Here is a 17,990-nt window from a genome sequence, read left to right as displayed (position 1 = left end):
GTTGAAGCTGAAACTCCAATAGTTTGGCCACCTGATGCGAAGAGCTGACTCATTTGAAAAGACCCTGATGTTGGGAAAGATTGAGGGCAGGAGGAGAAGGGGATGACAGAGGATGAGATGGTTGGATGGCATCACTGACTCAATGGACATGGGTTTGGGTGGGCTCTGGGAGTTGATGATGGACAGGGAGGCCTGGCGTGCTGCAGTTCATGGGGTTACAAAGAGTTGGACAGGACTGAGTGACTGAACTGAAGACGTATATAGTCTGCATACATCTAAACTGCATGGGTATTTCAGGTCATACCAGCAAGCCTGAGCTGTTAACATTTAATTATTGCAAATTAATCATGTAAAGCCACTGCTAAAAGTTCTTTTAAGTGTAGAGTTCTGTTTATGACGTGAAAAATTTCATCCTGAAAAAAATTAATTTCTTATCCCCACTGCTTAACTAGTAACAATGTTCATGAGCACTAAATAAGAAAACCAACTTTTCAGTTTTAAAAACCTACTTAGAGCTCCAGTCTGCTGTGCCAATGGCCAAGAAGCCCATGAGTCAGATAAACTATAGCATTTCCCCCTTCCTAAGAGCTGTGCTGTCCAATCCATGTCCCCTCACCTGTATTCTACCTTTCTATGGCTTCCCTAGTAGCTCGGTTGGTAAAAAAAAAAATCCACCTGCAATGCAGGAGACCCAGGTTCAGTCCTTGGGTAGGGAAGATTCCCCTGCGGAAGGGAATGGCTACTCCTAAGCCATTTGGAAGCCCTTCCTGTCCTCCTGACCGTGCATATCCCAGACAGATGAGAAAGCGCAGAGAACTGGAAACAGAATTCTGACCCCAGATCTATCTACTCAGTGACATCAAGGATCACAAGCATGCTGAGTTTCTAAAGATCCAGCTCACCATTACAAACTGGTTGCTGCTGTTCAGTTGCTCAGTCATGTCTGACTCTTTGCAAACCCATGGGCTGCAGCACGCCAGGATTCCCTGTCCTTCACTGTCTCCCGGAGCTTGCTCAAACTCATGTCCATTGAGTTGGTGATGCCATCCGTCTCATCCTCTGTCGTCCCCTTCTCCTCCTCCCTCAATCTTTCCCAGCATCAGGGTCTTTTCAAATGAGTCAGCTCTTCACATCAGGTGGCCAAAGTATTGGAGTTTCAGCAGGAGTCCTTCCAATGAATATTCAGGATTGGTTTCCTTTAGGATTGACTGGTTTGATCTCCTTGCAGTCCGAGGGACTCTCAAGAGTCTTCTCCAACACCACAGTCCAAAGAACTGATTCTTCAGTGTTCAGTCTTCTTTATGGTCCAATTCCCACATCCATACAAGACTACTGGAAAAACTATAGCTTTGACTAGATGGACCTTTGTCAGCAAAAGTAATGTCTGTGCTTTTTAATATGCTGTCTAGGTTTGTCATAGCTTTTCTTCCAAGCAATGAGTGTTTTTTAAATTCCATGGCTCCAGTCACCATCTGCAGTGATTTTGGAGCCCAAGAAAATAAAGCCTGTCACTGTTTTCATTGTCTCCCCATCTATTTGCCATGAAATGATGGGACTGGACGCCATGATCTTTGTTTTTTGAATGCTGAGTTTAAAGCCAGCTTTTTCACTCTCCTCTTTCACTTTCATCATGAGGCTCTTTAGTTCCTCTTCACTTTCTGCCATAAGGGTGGTGTCATCTGCATATCTGAGGTGATTGATATTTCTCCCAGAAATCTTGATTCTAGCTTGCGCTTCATCCAGCCCAGCATTTCGCATGTTGTTCTTTTCATATAAGTTAAATAAGCAGGGTGACAATACACAGCTTTGATGTATTCCTTTCATAATTTTGAACCAGTCCGTTGTTTAAGGAATCTCAAAATCTATTACAAATTAGACCACCAGGGGGCCTACTACTGAAAAGATGCTTTAAATTTAACGTTCTCATTTCAAGTAACAAACTTCTCATGTCGGATCAAGTTCCCTAAGGGTGAAGATTAAGGCATTTTTCTATTAAATATTTAGCAATTAAAAAAAACCCCACCAAAACCTGTCCACCAAATCTAATGGGACAGCCAGCATGTCTTCACTTTCTACCATAGTGTACTCTGGCCAGAAGGGGCTTTTAGAGCCATGGGCTTTTATACCCATGGCTATTCAAATGCTACCCTGACTACAAATTCCTCTTGGATGGTTCTATGGCTCATCAGACAAGGGTGTGTTTCACAGCCTATTAGAACGTGACTAATCAGTCTCTCCTTGTCTGAGGTCCGAATCTGAGGTGAAACATTTTCATACACTTTTTGAATGCTAAACTTAAATACTGCAGTATTAAATAGTGTAGGATTAAGAAGTAGGTGTTCTTAAGAGTCAGCAAGAAGGACTTCTTTGTTCTTAAAAAAACAAACAAACAAAAAAAACTGGCAACCAAATACAAGATATAGGATCCAGGTTAAAATTAGATATAAAGCCAAAAATAAAATGAAAATATGCCCACACTGTATCAAAACTGTTGGCCGAATTTTCTTTCTTGGCTTTACTATGTTTTTGATTGGATATAGAAGGAGCTTCTGTTACACAAGAAAAAAAAAGCAGAGAGATTTGGTTTGGGATTAAGAGATCTATTTGTCAATCTACTAACAAGCTTCTAAGCAGCTTCTTTGTTCTTGTTCAGTCACTCAGTAATGTCCAACTTTTTGTGACCCCATGAACGGTAGCACATAAGGCTTCCTTCACCATCTCCTGGAGCTTGCTCAAACTCATGTCCGTTGATTCAGTGATGCCATCCAGCCATCTCATCCTCTGTTGTTCCCGTCTCCTCCTGTCTTCAATCTTTCCCAACATCAGGGTCTTTTGTAATAAGTTGGCTCTTCGCATCAGATCAAAGTATTGTAGCTTCAGCATCAGTCCTTCCAATGAATATTCAGGATTGATTTCCTTTAGGATTGACCAGTTTGATGACCTTGCAATCCCCCCTCTCAAGAGTCTTCTCCAGCACCACAGTTCAAAAGCATCAATTCTTTGGCATTCAGCCTTCTTTATCTACAGTATTGTACTGCTGATGGAATAGTTAAAATTCACGTGGACCAGAGATTTCTGAAGTAGGTAAACACATACACACACATACTAACAACCCAAAACAGAAATCTAGGAATGAAACAGACTATTCAGCAAAAGAGCCATCTCCTTTAGCCCTATACACTTAAAAGCATTAGAAAAATATACATCAGAAAAACTAGGTTTCCTGTACCAGAGTAAACCTACTATCCTTCCACCAGAAAGACATTCTCATTGTAAGCAGGGATTGGTGTTGGGGTTTATTATAATTCTATAATCAGAAACTTTGGCTGAATTGAACGTAATCCTCAATTGTATCTGATTCCAGAGTTACGAGACAGATTAACATGAATTACAACAGGACAATTGAAAGTAACTGAAAAAAGCAAGACTCCACTGACAGAGGATGTCTGAGACTAATCCACTAGCAAGCTCTTGTTTCACATAAGTGAAATTAAGCACAGACTTTAAATGGAGTCTATCTCTATCAGTGGTTTTAAAGAGGATCCACAACTCCTAACTAAATAAAAATGACAAAGTTAATTAGAAAACCAGGGCTTGCAGTGTGGTTTACTGCTGCACGGATTCATAATCATATGACACAGAAACTGAGAACACCTTGGGGGAGATTACAGATTTTATGCTTTTTAGAACTTTCTGGAAATAACCTTTGTTCACATTTTGAAAGGTAATTTTGAATTTTTCCCCCTCCTCCCAAATCAGATGTCTTCATAAACAATAAGTCTGTGAACTCTTATCTGGATAGTCAATCATTTTGCATTAGAATCTGCAGATCAGTAAGCACAGAGGGTGGCTGGGGCTGGTAGTGGATTCAATCACAGGAGCAGGCAGCCTCTTTTAGGTTTCTGAAATTTGGTTTTCTAGGAAAACATTTCTTCTGTTGAATTTCCTTGAATTTTGGGGGTGGGTGGGAGGAGTATGGTCAAAAGATTATTGAAATGATAGCTCTGTTACAACAAAAATTCTATTTTATTTCAGTCTATCTTTCTGATGCAATTAAATAAACTTAAAGATATATTAACTTTTAGGTTTGAGACTAAATTAATGCTGAGTGTGTGTGTGTATGCATATACTGCATGCTCTTTGCATATTTATTCAGGCCTGGCTCCCAACATTCCACAGAACAATCAGCTTTTTTGTATATTTAAGCAGCAAAACTATGATTCTACCACCCTGCCAAAGCATACAATTGCTGAATATGAGGGTGAGTCATCTAATGCATGGTACTTTTCAATAATATATTAGATGATTCAGCTTATCACTTGCAAATATTTTAAAATAATTTTTATATACTATTTTTCACTTTAAAATTAATAAATTTTCCTATTTAGGGAATAAATCCCTCAATAAAGACTTTTTAAAGAAAAAATGGTACCTGGAAAACCAGGAGCAATGAGCTACAATCAAATGGCAGTGGCAGTTTTTAAAATGGTAATGCTATGCCATATCAAACTGATTAACATTTATTTCTGATAAATATAAACAAGGAAAGTAATCAGTATAGTTCTCCCAAGCCACTTTTAGTCCCTAATACCCTAGACTATTAAACTTAACATACAGACAACTTTTAATCAGGAGTCACTCAACTGTATTTATTGACTTCATTTAACTAACACCAAGCCTTTCTAAACCCAGGAAGGGCTAACGGAATTTTCTGCCTTTTTTTTTTTTTATTATCAGTCATCATTTAAAAGCATAGTAAAATTGTTTCATAGAGACACTATTTTTTTTTTTAATGAAAATTTTCCTCCATTGAATTTCAACATCAATAAACATCACAGCATAATCACTGAATTGAATATAAGGGAAAAGATGTTCACTCTTTTCCAAGACTTGCATTGTAAAAGTGCATGGCGGTGCAATAAATCCTAGATTTCTCACAGAAGACTTAAATATCCCTGGCTATAGCTGGGGGAACAACACACTTCACACATCCAACCATATGCTCACAAATGAGCAAATATTCTGTTGCTTGCATACTCCGGAGCTTAAAGATACTCTGCCATTGTCAGGAAACATAAAAGCTGAAGGCCACCTGGAGGATCTACTGCACCCTGAGCAGCAATTGTAGTTTTAATAAAAACTGTAATGACTCATTATGGTAAAAATTTATACTGATGAGGCTCCTCCGCACATTTACACCATTTAGACACACAGTTTTTAAAAGTTAATTGGCACAGTTTTAAAAGAGATTCCCAAAGAGAGAAAAGAATTGAGGCTGAAAAGCAAAGGAGATGAGTGAGACTGAAAAGGATATACAGATGATAACATGATGGCCACAGAATTGTATTGCATTTAAGAATCACCTGGGAAGCTTGGTAAAAAAAATGCAAGTTTCCACATTCTACACCTAAGACTCCAGATTTTGTTGTTCTAGGCTGGAGTCAAGAAATGTGCATTTTTTTAATACACACCCAAGACAAGATGCTGATGCAGGTAACTCACACTCTGTATTTTGAGACAAATACTGTAATGCCAGCAAGCACTGGAAGATAGAAGGCCTTCTAGACCAACCACATTTCCTTACCAAGGAGGCAAGACTCAAAAGTCAGGTGAAAAGTCAATTAAGAAAGACAAAAAAGAGGGGAAGGTAGGAAAGACAGAAAAAAATCAATCATACAAAAATTGAAATATAAACCAATGGAATAGGATAGAAAACCCAAAATAAGACCATGCACTTATAGTCCATTAATCTATGACAAAGGAGGTAAGACTATACAATGTTGGAAAGACCATCTCTTCAACAAATGGTGCTGGGAAATCTGGACAGCCACATGTAAAAAAATGAAATTAGATCATTCCCTAACTCCATACACAAAAATCAGGTCAAAATGGGTTGAAGACCTAAATGTTAGACCAGACACTATAAAACTCTTAGAGGAAAACATAGGCAGAACACTCTGACATAAATTACAACATCTTTTTTAATCCATCTCCCAGAATAATGGAAAAAGCAAAAATAAGCAAATGGGACCTACTTAAACTCAAAAGCTTTTGCACAACAAAGGAAAAAATAAACAAAACGAAAAGACAGCCCACAGATTAGGAGAAAATATTTGCAAATGATGTAACTGTTAAGGGATTTATCTACTCCAAAATTTACAAACAGCTTATGACCCTTAAGGTGTGATCACTCACCTAGAGCCAGACACCCTGGAATGTGAAGTCAAGTGGGCCTTAGAAAGCATCACTACAAACAAAGCTAGTGGAGGTGATGGAATTCCAGTTGAGCTATGTCAAATCCTAAAAGATGATGCTGTGAAAGTGCTGCACTCAACTGCCAGCAAATTTGGAAAACTCAGCAGTGGCCACAGGACTGGAAAAGGTCAGTTTTCATTCCAATCCCAAAGAAAGGCAATGCCAAAGAATGTTCAAACTGCACAATTGCACTAATCTCACACGCTAGTAAAGTAATGCTCAAAATTCTCCAAGCCAGGCTTCAGCAATACATGAACCGTGAACTTCCAGATGTTCAAGCTGGTTTTAGAACAGGCAGAGGAGCCAGAGATGAAACTGCCAACATCCGCTGGATCATGGAAAAAGCAAGAGTGTTCCAGAGAAACATCTATTTCTGCTTTATTGACTATGCCAAAGCCTTTGACTGTGTGGATCACAATAAACTGTGGAAAATTCTGAAAGAGATGGGAATACCAGACCACCTGACCTGTCTCTTGAGAAACCTATATGCAGGTCAGGAAGCAACAGTTAGAACTGGACATGGAACAACAGATTGTTTTCAAATAGGAAAAGGAGAATGTCAAGGCTGTATATTGTCACCCTGCTTATTAACTTATATGCAGAGTACATCATGAGAAACGCTGGGCTGGAAGAAGCACAAGCTGGAATCAAGATTGCCGGGAGAAATATCAATCACCTCAGATATGCAGATGACACCACCCTTATGGCAGAAAGTGAAGAGGAACTAAAAAGCCTCTTGATGAAAGTGAAAGAGGAGAGTGAAAAAGTTGGCTTACAGTTCAAAATTCAGAAAACTAAGATCATGGCATCTGGTCCCATCACTTCACGGGAAATTGATGGGGAAACAGTGGAAACAGTGGCTGGCTTTATTTTTGGGGGCTCCAAAATCACTGCAGATGGTGATTGCAGCCATGAAATTAAAAGACTCTTACTCCATGGAAGGAAAGTTATGACCAACCTAGATAGCATATTCAAAAGCAGAGATTACTTTGCCAACAAAGGTCCGTCTAGTTAAGGCTATGGTTTTTCCAGTGGTCATGTATGGATGTGAAAGTTGGAGTGTGAAGAAAGCCAAGCGCTAAAGAACTGATGCTTTTGAACTGTGGTGTTGGAGAAGACTCTTGAGAGTCCCTTGGACTGCAAGGAGATCCAACCAGTCCATCCTAAATGAGATCAGTCCTGGGTGTTCTTTGGAAGGAATGATGCTAAAGCTGAAACTCCAATATTTTGGCCACCTCGTGCGAAGAGTTGACTCATTTGAAAAGACCTTGATGCTGGGAGGGATTGACGGCAGGAAGAGAAGGGGATGACAGAGGATGAGATGGCTTGATGGCATCACCGACTTGATGCACATGAGTTTGGGTGAACTCTGGGAGTTGGTGATGGACAGGGAGGCCTGGCGTGCTGCGATTCATGGGGTCGCAAAGACTGGGCCAGGACTGAGCAACTGAACTGAACTGAACTATGACCCTTGATAGTATCAAAACAAACAACCCACTCAAAAAATGGGCCAAAGACCTGAAGAGACATTTCTCTAAAGAGGACACACAGATAGCCAATAGTCACATGAAAAGATGTTTAACATCACTAGTTATTAGATAAATGCAAATCAAAGCTACAATGAAATATTACCTCATACTGGTCAGAATGGCTAGCATCAAAATATCTACAAACAACAAACGCTGGAGAGGATGTGGAGAGAAGGGAACCCTCCTATACTGTTGGTGAGAATGTAAATTGATGCACCCACTATGGAGAACAGTATGGAGGTTCCTTAAAAAACTAAAAATAGAGCTACCATATGACCCTGCAATCCCACTCCTGGGTTTATATCCAGAAAAAAACAGGGCCCCAAAAGATACATGCAACCCAATGTTCACAGCAGCACTGTTTACAATAGTGTGTGTGTGTGTGTGTGTGTGTATATATATATATATATATACACGACATCTTTATCCATTCCTCTGTTGATGGACATTTAGGTTGTTTCCATGTCTTGACTACTGTAAACACACACAGAGATATACACACAATGGAATATTACTCAGCCATTAAAAAGAATGAAATAAGGCCATTTGCAGCAACATGGATGGACCTGGAATGTCATACTGAGTGAAGTCAGTCAGACAGAGGAGAAACATCACATGACATTCCTTATATGTGGAATCTAAAAAGAAATAATACAAATAAACTTACTTACGAAACCGAGACTCACAGACTTAGAAAATGAACTCATGGTTGCCAGTGGGAAAGGGATAGTTAAGGACTTTGGGAAGGTCATGTACACACTGTGATTTCTAAAATGAATAACCAACAAAAACCTATTGTAGAGGACATGAATTCTGCTCAATGGTATGTGTCTGGATGGGAGCAGGCTTTGGGGAAGAATGGATACATGTTATATGTATGACTGAGTCCCTTCATCAGCTATACCCCAATACAAAATGTTTTTGGTGTTAAAAAACAAAAATTTGAAAAAAACTAAATTTAAAAAATCAATCATGGTGAATTATTCTTCAGTTTTGAGAGGGTGCCATAATATTTATATTGCCCAGGTCATCAATTCATGAACAACTCCAGTGTTAAATTTCCCAAATGGAATTAAATGTATTGATTTATACAGAAGTATATTTAAATGCCTATGTGTGGCAAGCATAGTAGAGATTTAAAAAAAAAAAAAACAACCACCCCCACCCCCACCCCCAGAAAAACAGGCATTGCTGTAAAGGTGCACTCAACCTCCACACAAAGAGAAAGTAGGCTCTGGGAGTACAGTAGGATGAAAGACATGTGTCGTTAAAGGCAAAAACCATTCTCTGGGGTTTCTGGCGAGGAAAAGCTGTCTTTCAGATTTCATTAGGGAGGAGGTGAGCATCAGAGAAGGCTTCGTGGAGGTGGCATTCACAGTGACTTTTAAAGGGCAGACAGGTTTTTGGGGAAGTCTTTTCTTTTTAATTGGAAGATAACTGCTTTACAATGTTGCATGTATGTGTGTGCACATCCCCTCCCTCTTGAGCAACCCCCATATCCCATCCATCCAGGTGGTCACAGAGTGCCAGGCTGGGCTCCCGTGTTATACAGCAGCTTCCCATTAGCTATCTATTTTACACACGGTAAGGCAGACAGGTTTTGAACAGGATTCTCCATGTGCAGCAAAAGAGCATGCCAAAGACATGCACAGAATGTCCAAAAGTGCACTGAGAGACCTTATGAGAATGTATATAGCTAATATTAGCTTCCACTGAGTCCTAACTAGTCAGCTAGGCTCAAAATCTCTCAAAGGAAAATTGTATAAATAAATGCAGAAACACATCTCCCTTCTCAGGAAACAGAAATGCCAACATCTGGTTCTCAACCCCACTTAAAGCGGAAAAAAAAATAGACATATGTTGTTACAAAGCGAGGAAACGGTGGTATTAAAAACCCAGCAAAGAGCTGTCAGTGGGCACTTTCCCAAAAGGCAGCTGCCAAGCGCTTCACTCACTGTCACACCCTGGATGCTACATCAGGCCTTGCAGATCGAACGTCAGGAGCAGGAGTGGCTGGGCAGCAAAGGTTAACTGGCCAGCTGAACGTACGCATCAGTGTTCCTTCTATTGCTGAGGTCCTAACACTTATCCAAGAAAGACTCAAAAATACCATGTATCACAAGACCTGAAGAGGATTCAGAACTTTTGCTGTCTTTGGTACATATGAGTTTGTTTATGTGTTTTCTCCCCTTTGCTTCTGTTGCTGACAAAACTTCCAATGGACCATTTCTGAGCTAGGAGGCTAAGGAAGCAACCTTCTCAGCTGTCTCACTGGAGGTCCATCTTTGAAACAACTGTGTTGGGTACTGAGATCTGGTTTATTTCCACTTGTCAGCCATGCCAGTCTGGAAAGAGAAGCAAATTCATACACGCATCTTGTCTTGCATCTTGCAAAGTTAACTCATATTTTTAAACCAACATCCACCCAAAGCCTTGTCCATCTCAGTTCTGATGTACACCATGTCTAAGCGTACTTTGTTTCCTGCCTAAGGTAGTGCTGCACTGAAGCCCAACTGAAGTGAATTCATGATTTCAGACCATAAACACTGCATTTAAGTTTTGCTCTGCTTCTGCGTGACAGCAATCACTCTATGTCACTACACTGGTCCCTCAGTCTAAATTCTGCTTTGTGATGGTTCGTACACTAAAGACCGATTACCCTGAAGCTGGGTACTGAAGATTTTTTTGTAACATTATGTTCACTACATTATAGTAAAAGTCATAACATTCACTGCTCCATAACATACACTATTGCTTTTATTCAGATTTTTATATTGCCCTAAGCATTTACTCTGATTCAAGAGGAAATTCTGATAGGGAAAAAAGATTTTAAAAACTATTTAAATGTTAGCTGTTTTATATTATGGAAACTGAAAAAAATACACATTCAAAATATCACTCAAACCTCTATATGCCAATGTTCTACATTGAACTGGACTATATTTTAGTACAACCTTTTTGTCAAGGGACTATATTTCATATTTGTAAAATGCTACTTGATTTCTGTACTCTTGAAAGTAAGATTCTTAAAATAGTAGAATCCCATATAGCCTTCTTTAGAAAGTGTTATGAGATATTTGTATATTTCAAGGTGGTATATGTTTATCTCTAGGGGTTAACTATATAAATGTAGAGTTTGGGGAACTGGAAACATAGCATTTAATAAAATAAAAATCCTGGCCTTCAAAAAACTTATGCTCAAGGGAAGATCCTATATAGTTAAAAATAAATAAATAAATGAAATACAGCCAATTAGATGGGGAGAGATTAGGAAAAGTACTTTAAGGATGGGGGTAGAGAGTTGGGGACAGGTTGGAATTCTAAATAGGCCGGTCAGGGAAGGCCCCTTTGAGAGGCAGCATTTAAGCACTAGGAGATACCCAGGTGAACCTGGGGAATGAGCATCCTGGCCAAGGGCAGGGCAAGTACAAAAGCCAGTGTGGCTGGGGTGAAACGGGGAGGAGGGGCAGTCACAGAGAGGGAAGACGTCTGAGAAATGACAGGGGACAGATCATACAGAGGATTGTAAGCCGTTGAGATATGGGATGGAAAGCTATTACAGAGTTTTATTTAAAGCATTAATGTGATATGGCTTACATTTTTTTTATTGAGATGTAATTCACATATCATAAAACTCACCCTTTGAAAGGCCACAATTCAGTGGTTTTTAGTATAGTCACAAGGTTGTGCAACCACTTCTAACTCCAGAACATTTTCATCACTGCAAAAAGAAGCCCTCGACCCCTAAGCGGTCACTCCCCTTTCCCATGCCCCTCTCCAGCTCTGGCAACCACGATCTACTTTCTCTATGGATTTGCATACTGTAGTCATTTCATATATATGGAATCATAATGTGTGTGGCCTTTTGTATCTGACTTACTTTTTACATGGATCTCTCTGGCTGCTGTGACGAGAACATGCTGAAAGGAGGCAAAGTCAGAAGCAGGGAGACCAGTGAAGAGATGAATGCAGTAATTCAACTGAGAGATGAAAAGAGTCTGAAATAGGATGGGAGGTGAGATGGTAAATAACGGCTGGATCTTGAGTCATTTAGACAGGCTGGATATTGAGAATGAGAAAAAGAAAAGGAAAAGACAACTCTGGTTTTTGTCTCCATTCTAAAAAGATGGGGCTGACACCTACCTAGGGGGCAAGGCCTCTGCGGGTTGCAGACTGAGAGGAAACCACAGGGGCATGTTTTTGGAGATGTTAATTAAATCTGGGATGGTGATGAGCCTTCTGTGTCAAGATGCCACAGAGAGAGATGAATATGAGTCTGGAATTCAAAGGACACATCTGGGCTAGAGACAGAAATGTGGGAGTTTCAGAGTGGGAGACGTTAATATCATAAACTAGATGACATCATCAAGGATGTGAGTGATTAGAGAAAAGTAAAGAAATACAGTGAACGAGCCTATGGACATGTCAATATTCATAGGTCAGAGAGATGAAAAGGAATGAACATAAAAGACTAAGAAGACAACACAAATAAGGTGAGAAGACCAAGAGAGAAAAGAGTCTTAAACATCAAATGAAACCACTTATCATGGTGGAGGGCATTGTCCACTCTGCCCAATCCTGCTGACAGATCACTGAGAATTAGCCACTGGATTTAGGAACCTGTCAGGTGGTCATTCACAGTCCATGGATTTTCTCTTCCTCCATCTTGTTCACTCCACTCCAGCCATATCTACCTTTGCATTTCCCATTTCATCTGCTAGGTGTATGCTTTCCCCAGATACGGCTCTGAACTAGTCTGAGTGGAGTGAGGAAGTCCCAAGTCTGACTGGAGTGGTTTCAAGAGACAGTGGTAGAAAAAGAAGTGAAGTCAGCAGCAATTCTTTTGAGAAGTTTAATTGTAAGGGGATGAAGAGAAACAGCTGAAATGGGAGGTGGAGTAAAAAAGCTTTAAAATGGGAGACATAAAGATATGTTCGTGTGCTGGTGGGACAAATCAGTAGAAAGGGAAGAAAATTATGCCAGAAGGAACACAGAACGGCTGAGATAGGGGACAGACTTAAACACATATCATCTGCTCATCAAATAATCAACATTTAAAACATAAACCATCTACTTATACAAGAAAAACAAATAAGGGCAAGTTATTTTTTTCCAGAGACACAGAAACCACTTAAAGTTATCTGGATCCATTCTTCAAGGCTAAAGATGTTGGATTAACTGTATACACAGGGTCAGATTCAAGCTTAGGCTCTAGGCTTGGAGTCACAGGATCCAAGTTCAAGGACCATGATAAGTTACAGTATCCCAGAAACTTCTTTTGACCTCCCTCTTTTGTTCATAAAATACTTATTAAAAGCAGCAAGTCCTCTCTACCTTGTATAATTGATACAAAGATCAAATGAAAAACGTAGACATTGTCACCCTTAGGTGTGCTGTCCCTGTGAGGGATGTTCAGTGCTACTAGACGAGGAACAACTGCACACCCCTGAGTCTCACTCCAACACTCCACACTCCAGTTCCAAGAAGGGGAAAAGGCAAAATGAAAAACTGGGGGAAGAATAAATAAAGCATCAAAAAGTAGAAGCTTTCTGGTTATATATTTAAACCACACTCAATAAGCTGGACATGCATTATGCCTTAATTTCCACTTTTTTAAAAAAACTCAATGACCAAAAATCCTCTGGTTTAGATTCAGCTGAGCCTGGGGCAAAACAAAACAAAACAAAACAAAAGAAGTACACTAAATTTGACTGTAGATCTGAAGCAAGATCATGCTTAAATAAAGATGTGACTTAATACCTCCCATGAATCTCTTTTATTCTCCACACTACCTGCCACCTACCAAGTGAAAGTGAAAGTGTTAGCTGCTCAGCGGTATCCGACTCTCTGTGACCCCATGGACTGTAGCTCTCCAGGCTCCTCTGTTCATGGAATTTTCCAGGCAGGAACACTGGAGTGGGTTGCCATTTCCTTCTCCATGGGATCTTCCCGACCCAAGGATTGAACCCACATCTCCTGCATTGCAGGCAGATTCTTTACCATCTGAGCCATCCACCTGCCAAGATCATGTTAAATAAAAGGACTATGTGCTCCTCGACTTTTTGTCAAATAGATACTAGCAGGTGTCTTGATTAATTTTTATCTGTTAATTAATTTTTAATTCTGCCTGCTTTGTATATGGACCATAGCTCTCTTTAAGGAAGATATTCTTTACAGGGTATCTTGATCTAGCCATTAATTTTTCTCTTAATTCTTTAGTGTGAACTAAAACACAAAGGTGTGTGTTCATTTTTTCAAATGAGAAAAATCTACCTTTATCAAAGAATGATTAACATGAAGAATTCTGATATGGAATTTACAATAAATGCCAAAGTTGAACTGACCTTATTGCTCAGCTCCCCCTCACATTTGATCAGAAACTAAAGAACTCAGCTAGCCATGGGACCTCACAAGGCTTTAAAGTGTATGAAAGACAGAATATATGAGAAAATACACACACACACCCCTCTATGTATGTGTGCACGTATATATCTTCTTTAAAATATGTCTATATAATCATATACACCACTTGGCAGAGGAGTCAGAGTTTCCTTGTGGGGACTTCCTTGATGGTCTCGTGATTAAGAATCCACCTGGCAATGCAGAGGATGCGGATTTGGTCCTGGTCTGACCATTAAGATCCCATATGCCACGGAGCAACTAAGCCCATGCTCTATCTACAGAGCCTGCGTGCTCCAGAGTCTGTGCACCCCAACTGGAGAGCCTGGGTACTGCAATTTCTGAAGCCGGCACAACGCAACTAGAGAATCTCTGCACCACAAAGAAAGACCCTGCATGATGCAAGGAAGACATCAAGTGATGCAACTGAGACCTGATGTAGCCAAATAAATATTTTTTAAAAACAGCTTCTTTGCAAAATCAGTGTGTACACTTCCTGTATAATTAAGAGGAATAAGAGCTTACTTTTTTCTAATTACAAAGATAACTTTGTATCTTTACATTTATGAATACTTGTATAACAGTAACTTAGATACTGATTCTCTAGTCAGAATTTCAACATCTCACTAAAATCCCTATGACTCTTTTTTACATAAAACAACTCATTTTGTAATGATGTAAATTACAGAGATTCTAGGAACAAATTATTCTGATGGGTAAGTGTATCTACCTCAAGCTCCAACTTAGTGACACACTCCAGCATTACTGAGGAAGAAATTATTTTAAGTAAGTGATTTTTTGGAATTAGCTTTTATCAAAGTATAGTTGCTTTCCAATGCTGCGTTAGTTTCTAGCTGTATAGCAAAGTGAAGCAAAGTATAAAGCATTTCATACTTAAAAAAATAAAGTGATTTTTCTTTAAGTTAAAACCTATCACTTAAGGGGCCCAAGTCATTTCAAGAACTGGTTTTGATTTGACTTTAAAGAAAGTTTTATCATAATACTATTATAGTATTATAATTATATAATTAAAAATATAATGAATATAATGTCATAATTAACACTGTTAAAATATTAACTCATCTCAATTACTTAGGGTCATCATTATAAATATGCAATAATAAGCTATATTATAAGATCTTCATAAATTCAGAATTTGTTGCAGAATATGGATCCCTTCACCCTCACCCCAGGTAGATGCAGGCTACACTTTTTCTTAGATGACACCGTCTACCTCTTACAGCTTTTCTGCCTTCCCTGCCTTGGCAGGAGGCCAGCAGTCATTTCTTGCTCCTATTAGTGTGTCTGTAGCTAGCAGGCTCCCCAATTTTCACACAGCTTTTTCTTGATTCTAAAAAGTAGCAGTAGTAGAAAAAGCCACAGTCTCAAAGTGTGGTGGTTCTGCCATAGCCCAGCTGCAGGCCCTCGACAAACCACTGAATCACTTTAGGAATTTGTTTCCTTATTCACACAATGAAAGAACTGGACTGAAAGATGGTTAAGTTTCATCCAACCTTGAAACTTCATAATGAATGAATTTTTCTAAGAGCTAGGAAGTCCACCACCTAAGTTTATTAGAACTGTGTCCAAACAAAGAATAGAGAAACTCAGAGAAAGGACCCCAGAAGTTTCCACACTTCTGTGTATGGAATTTACAGTATCTTGGGCTTGCTAGGTCATGGACTTTTCGGTTTTCTAGGTTCTTTGGTTTATCTCCAGTAAGTGAGGTTTTGCATTGGATAAATCATGTCTGGACAAATGGGACAGAATTATATTAAGTGCCTTTGGAACAGAAAATTAAATATGACTCTTAAATGTACTTCTTTCACATAAAAGATAGGAATTGAAGAAATTTTCAGAAATTCACAGAATAAATTATTCCCTTCTGAAAACTTTTGTTTCTAAGTGCAGTTCCATTTGATATATAAACAAAATGCATGACACTACATGCATTAAAAAATGACTCACCTATAACTACATCATGCCCATCAACCAAGCCGGCAGAGAAGAGCTCCTGAGAAACGCCGTCTGCAGTATCTGCCCAAATGTGAAATGAAGGTGGATCAGAAACCACACAATAAAAATTAACAATCTAGTACAATGTAAAATATATATACTTTTCATTTAGAAAAATCATTCATGTGTATTTCAACAATTCAGGTTCTATCAGGAGGAAAAATCAGAAGCAATGTGAAATACATTTGCCACATACAATTTGCATCCTGTCTTTGTTCAAAAGAGGTTCTACAAAATCACTGCTTCATTTTTGGTGAGCCAAGAAATTTTTGCCTTTTGTCTACTACCTGAATTAGTCCTCAAATGCACCTCTAGAAGTTAGCTCATAACTGGTCCCTATGACAATGCGTTTCTTTCTTGCCAAGGTTAATTCCAGCCACCATCAATCCTTTCCTATCATTAGTAGCTACTGAGTTATAATTTATGGCAAAGGTTGAAGAGGTAGCATTTGATACAACCTTATGTTTGGTACAAACAGCCTGTGAGCTTGTTGGACTATTAAGATGAGCTATTTAAATGAATGCTATTAAGAAAATCCTTTAACATGACATTGATCATTCGATAGCAAAAGACTCATTCTCTTAGAAAATGTGGTTGAATAAAAGAATGTAGCCTCTCAATGATAATTGACAGGCGTTAGCAATCTCATAAAGATGAGATTGAACAGGCTGTAGCAAGTGAATATAACAGAAATTACTTAATTGAGAGGTTATCGTGAACATGACAATAGTGAGACGTCTGTTTGAAGACTTTGTAAAGGGAAACTGATAAATTGCCACGTGCTCAAAGAACCATTATGAACCTTGATGTTTTCACAAGGAAGACTGCATGCTCTCCATGGCAGCCTGATATTATTACAAATACACAGTACTTGAGTTAGATAAGAAGAAACTGGGAAAGTACAGCTCCTGAATCAAGTAACTACCTAACCTGAACTACAGTTTGCTATGCCAAAGGCTGCCTTCATCAGAAAATGGGTTTCCCTGCTTAATCTGAGTTTCAAATATGATGACTATGTAAGTGGGCTTAGTGTGTGTTGTGTGTTTAAGTGTGTACTCATACTCAACATGAGCACGTAGCTGAAGGTACAATTACCTTTCATAGCGGGCTTTAATATGTTTAGCCTGGTGTCTGACTCATAGTAATTACTCAGCACATGGTAACTGTGATGATAACGAGGCAACCAGAGACCATTTGAAATGCACCTTCTTTCTCTCTCTCATACATGGCTCAATTTTCCAAACTGCCAACAAGACTTTGAGAGTTGATGTATATTCTTTGTACTTTCAGAGAAACTCTGGTATTCTATCACTTTACTCATCCGATGAAATGAAATCAAAGAAGGAAATGGAAAAGAAAAACACGGGAATCTTACTAAAAAATGAAATTCCATTTAAGGTGGGCTTATCTTGGACCTTGTCCTCACTATTAGAAGTACAAGAAACACCTTACAAAATTCTCTCAGTGATAAAACAATCTCAAAGCATGAACCTTGATGTTGTTTAGTTGCTAAGTTGTATCCGACTCTTTGCTATCCTATGGACTGTAGCCTGCCAGGCTCCCTTGTCCATGTGATTTCCTGGCAAGAATACTGGAGTGGGTTGCCATTTCCTTCTCCACGGGATCTTCCTGACCCAGGGATCAAACCCATGGCTCCTACATTGGCAGGCAGACTCTTTATTGCTGGGAAGCCAGCAATATTTATTCTATCACCAGGGAAGCCCACAGCATGAACCTAGGACAGCATAACAAAAGGCTCTAGTCTGAATATGATGTGCTTTATAAAGTCAG

The 17,990-nt window shown here is 39.2% G+C and overlaps 1 protein-coding gene across 2 annotated transcripts in view; it reads right to left on the bottom strand.

Moving 5' to 3' along the window:
- The window catches only part of STK39 (serine/threonine kinase 39), a 321,213-nt gene that overhangs the window by 45,224 nt on the left and 257,999 nt on the right, over positions 1 to 17,990 (bottom strand). The window contains exons 16-17 of one of the 2 annotated variants that reach the window (XM_070803818.1): positions 16,152 to 16,220; positions 11,623 to 11,782 (exon numbers count right to left, since the gene is read on the bottom strand). In XM_070803818.1, coding sequence (XP_070659919.1) covers positions 11,721 to 11,782; positions 16,152 to 16,220 — 131 coding nt within the window. In that variant the 3' untranslated portion in view covers positions 11,623 to 11,720. Of the gene's footprint in view, positions 1 to 11,622; positions 11,783 to 16,151; positions 16,221 to 17,990 lie in introns of those variants that run through there. The other variant, XM_019971542.2, reaches the window with a different exon arrangement.

Source organism: Bos indicus, chromosome 2, assembly GCF_029378745.1.
Source record: "Bos indicus isolate NIAB-ARS_2022 breed Sahiwal x Tharparkar chromosome 2, NIAB-ARS_B.indTharparkar_mat_pri_1.0, whole genome shotgun sequence".
In the NCBI taxonomy this organism is placed as follows: Eukaryota; Metazoa; Chordata; class Mammalia; order Artiodactyla; family Bovidae; genus Bos; species Bos indicus.
This window is presented reverse-complemented; position numbering and strand designations above follow the sequence as displayed.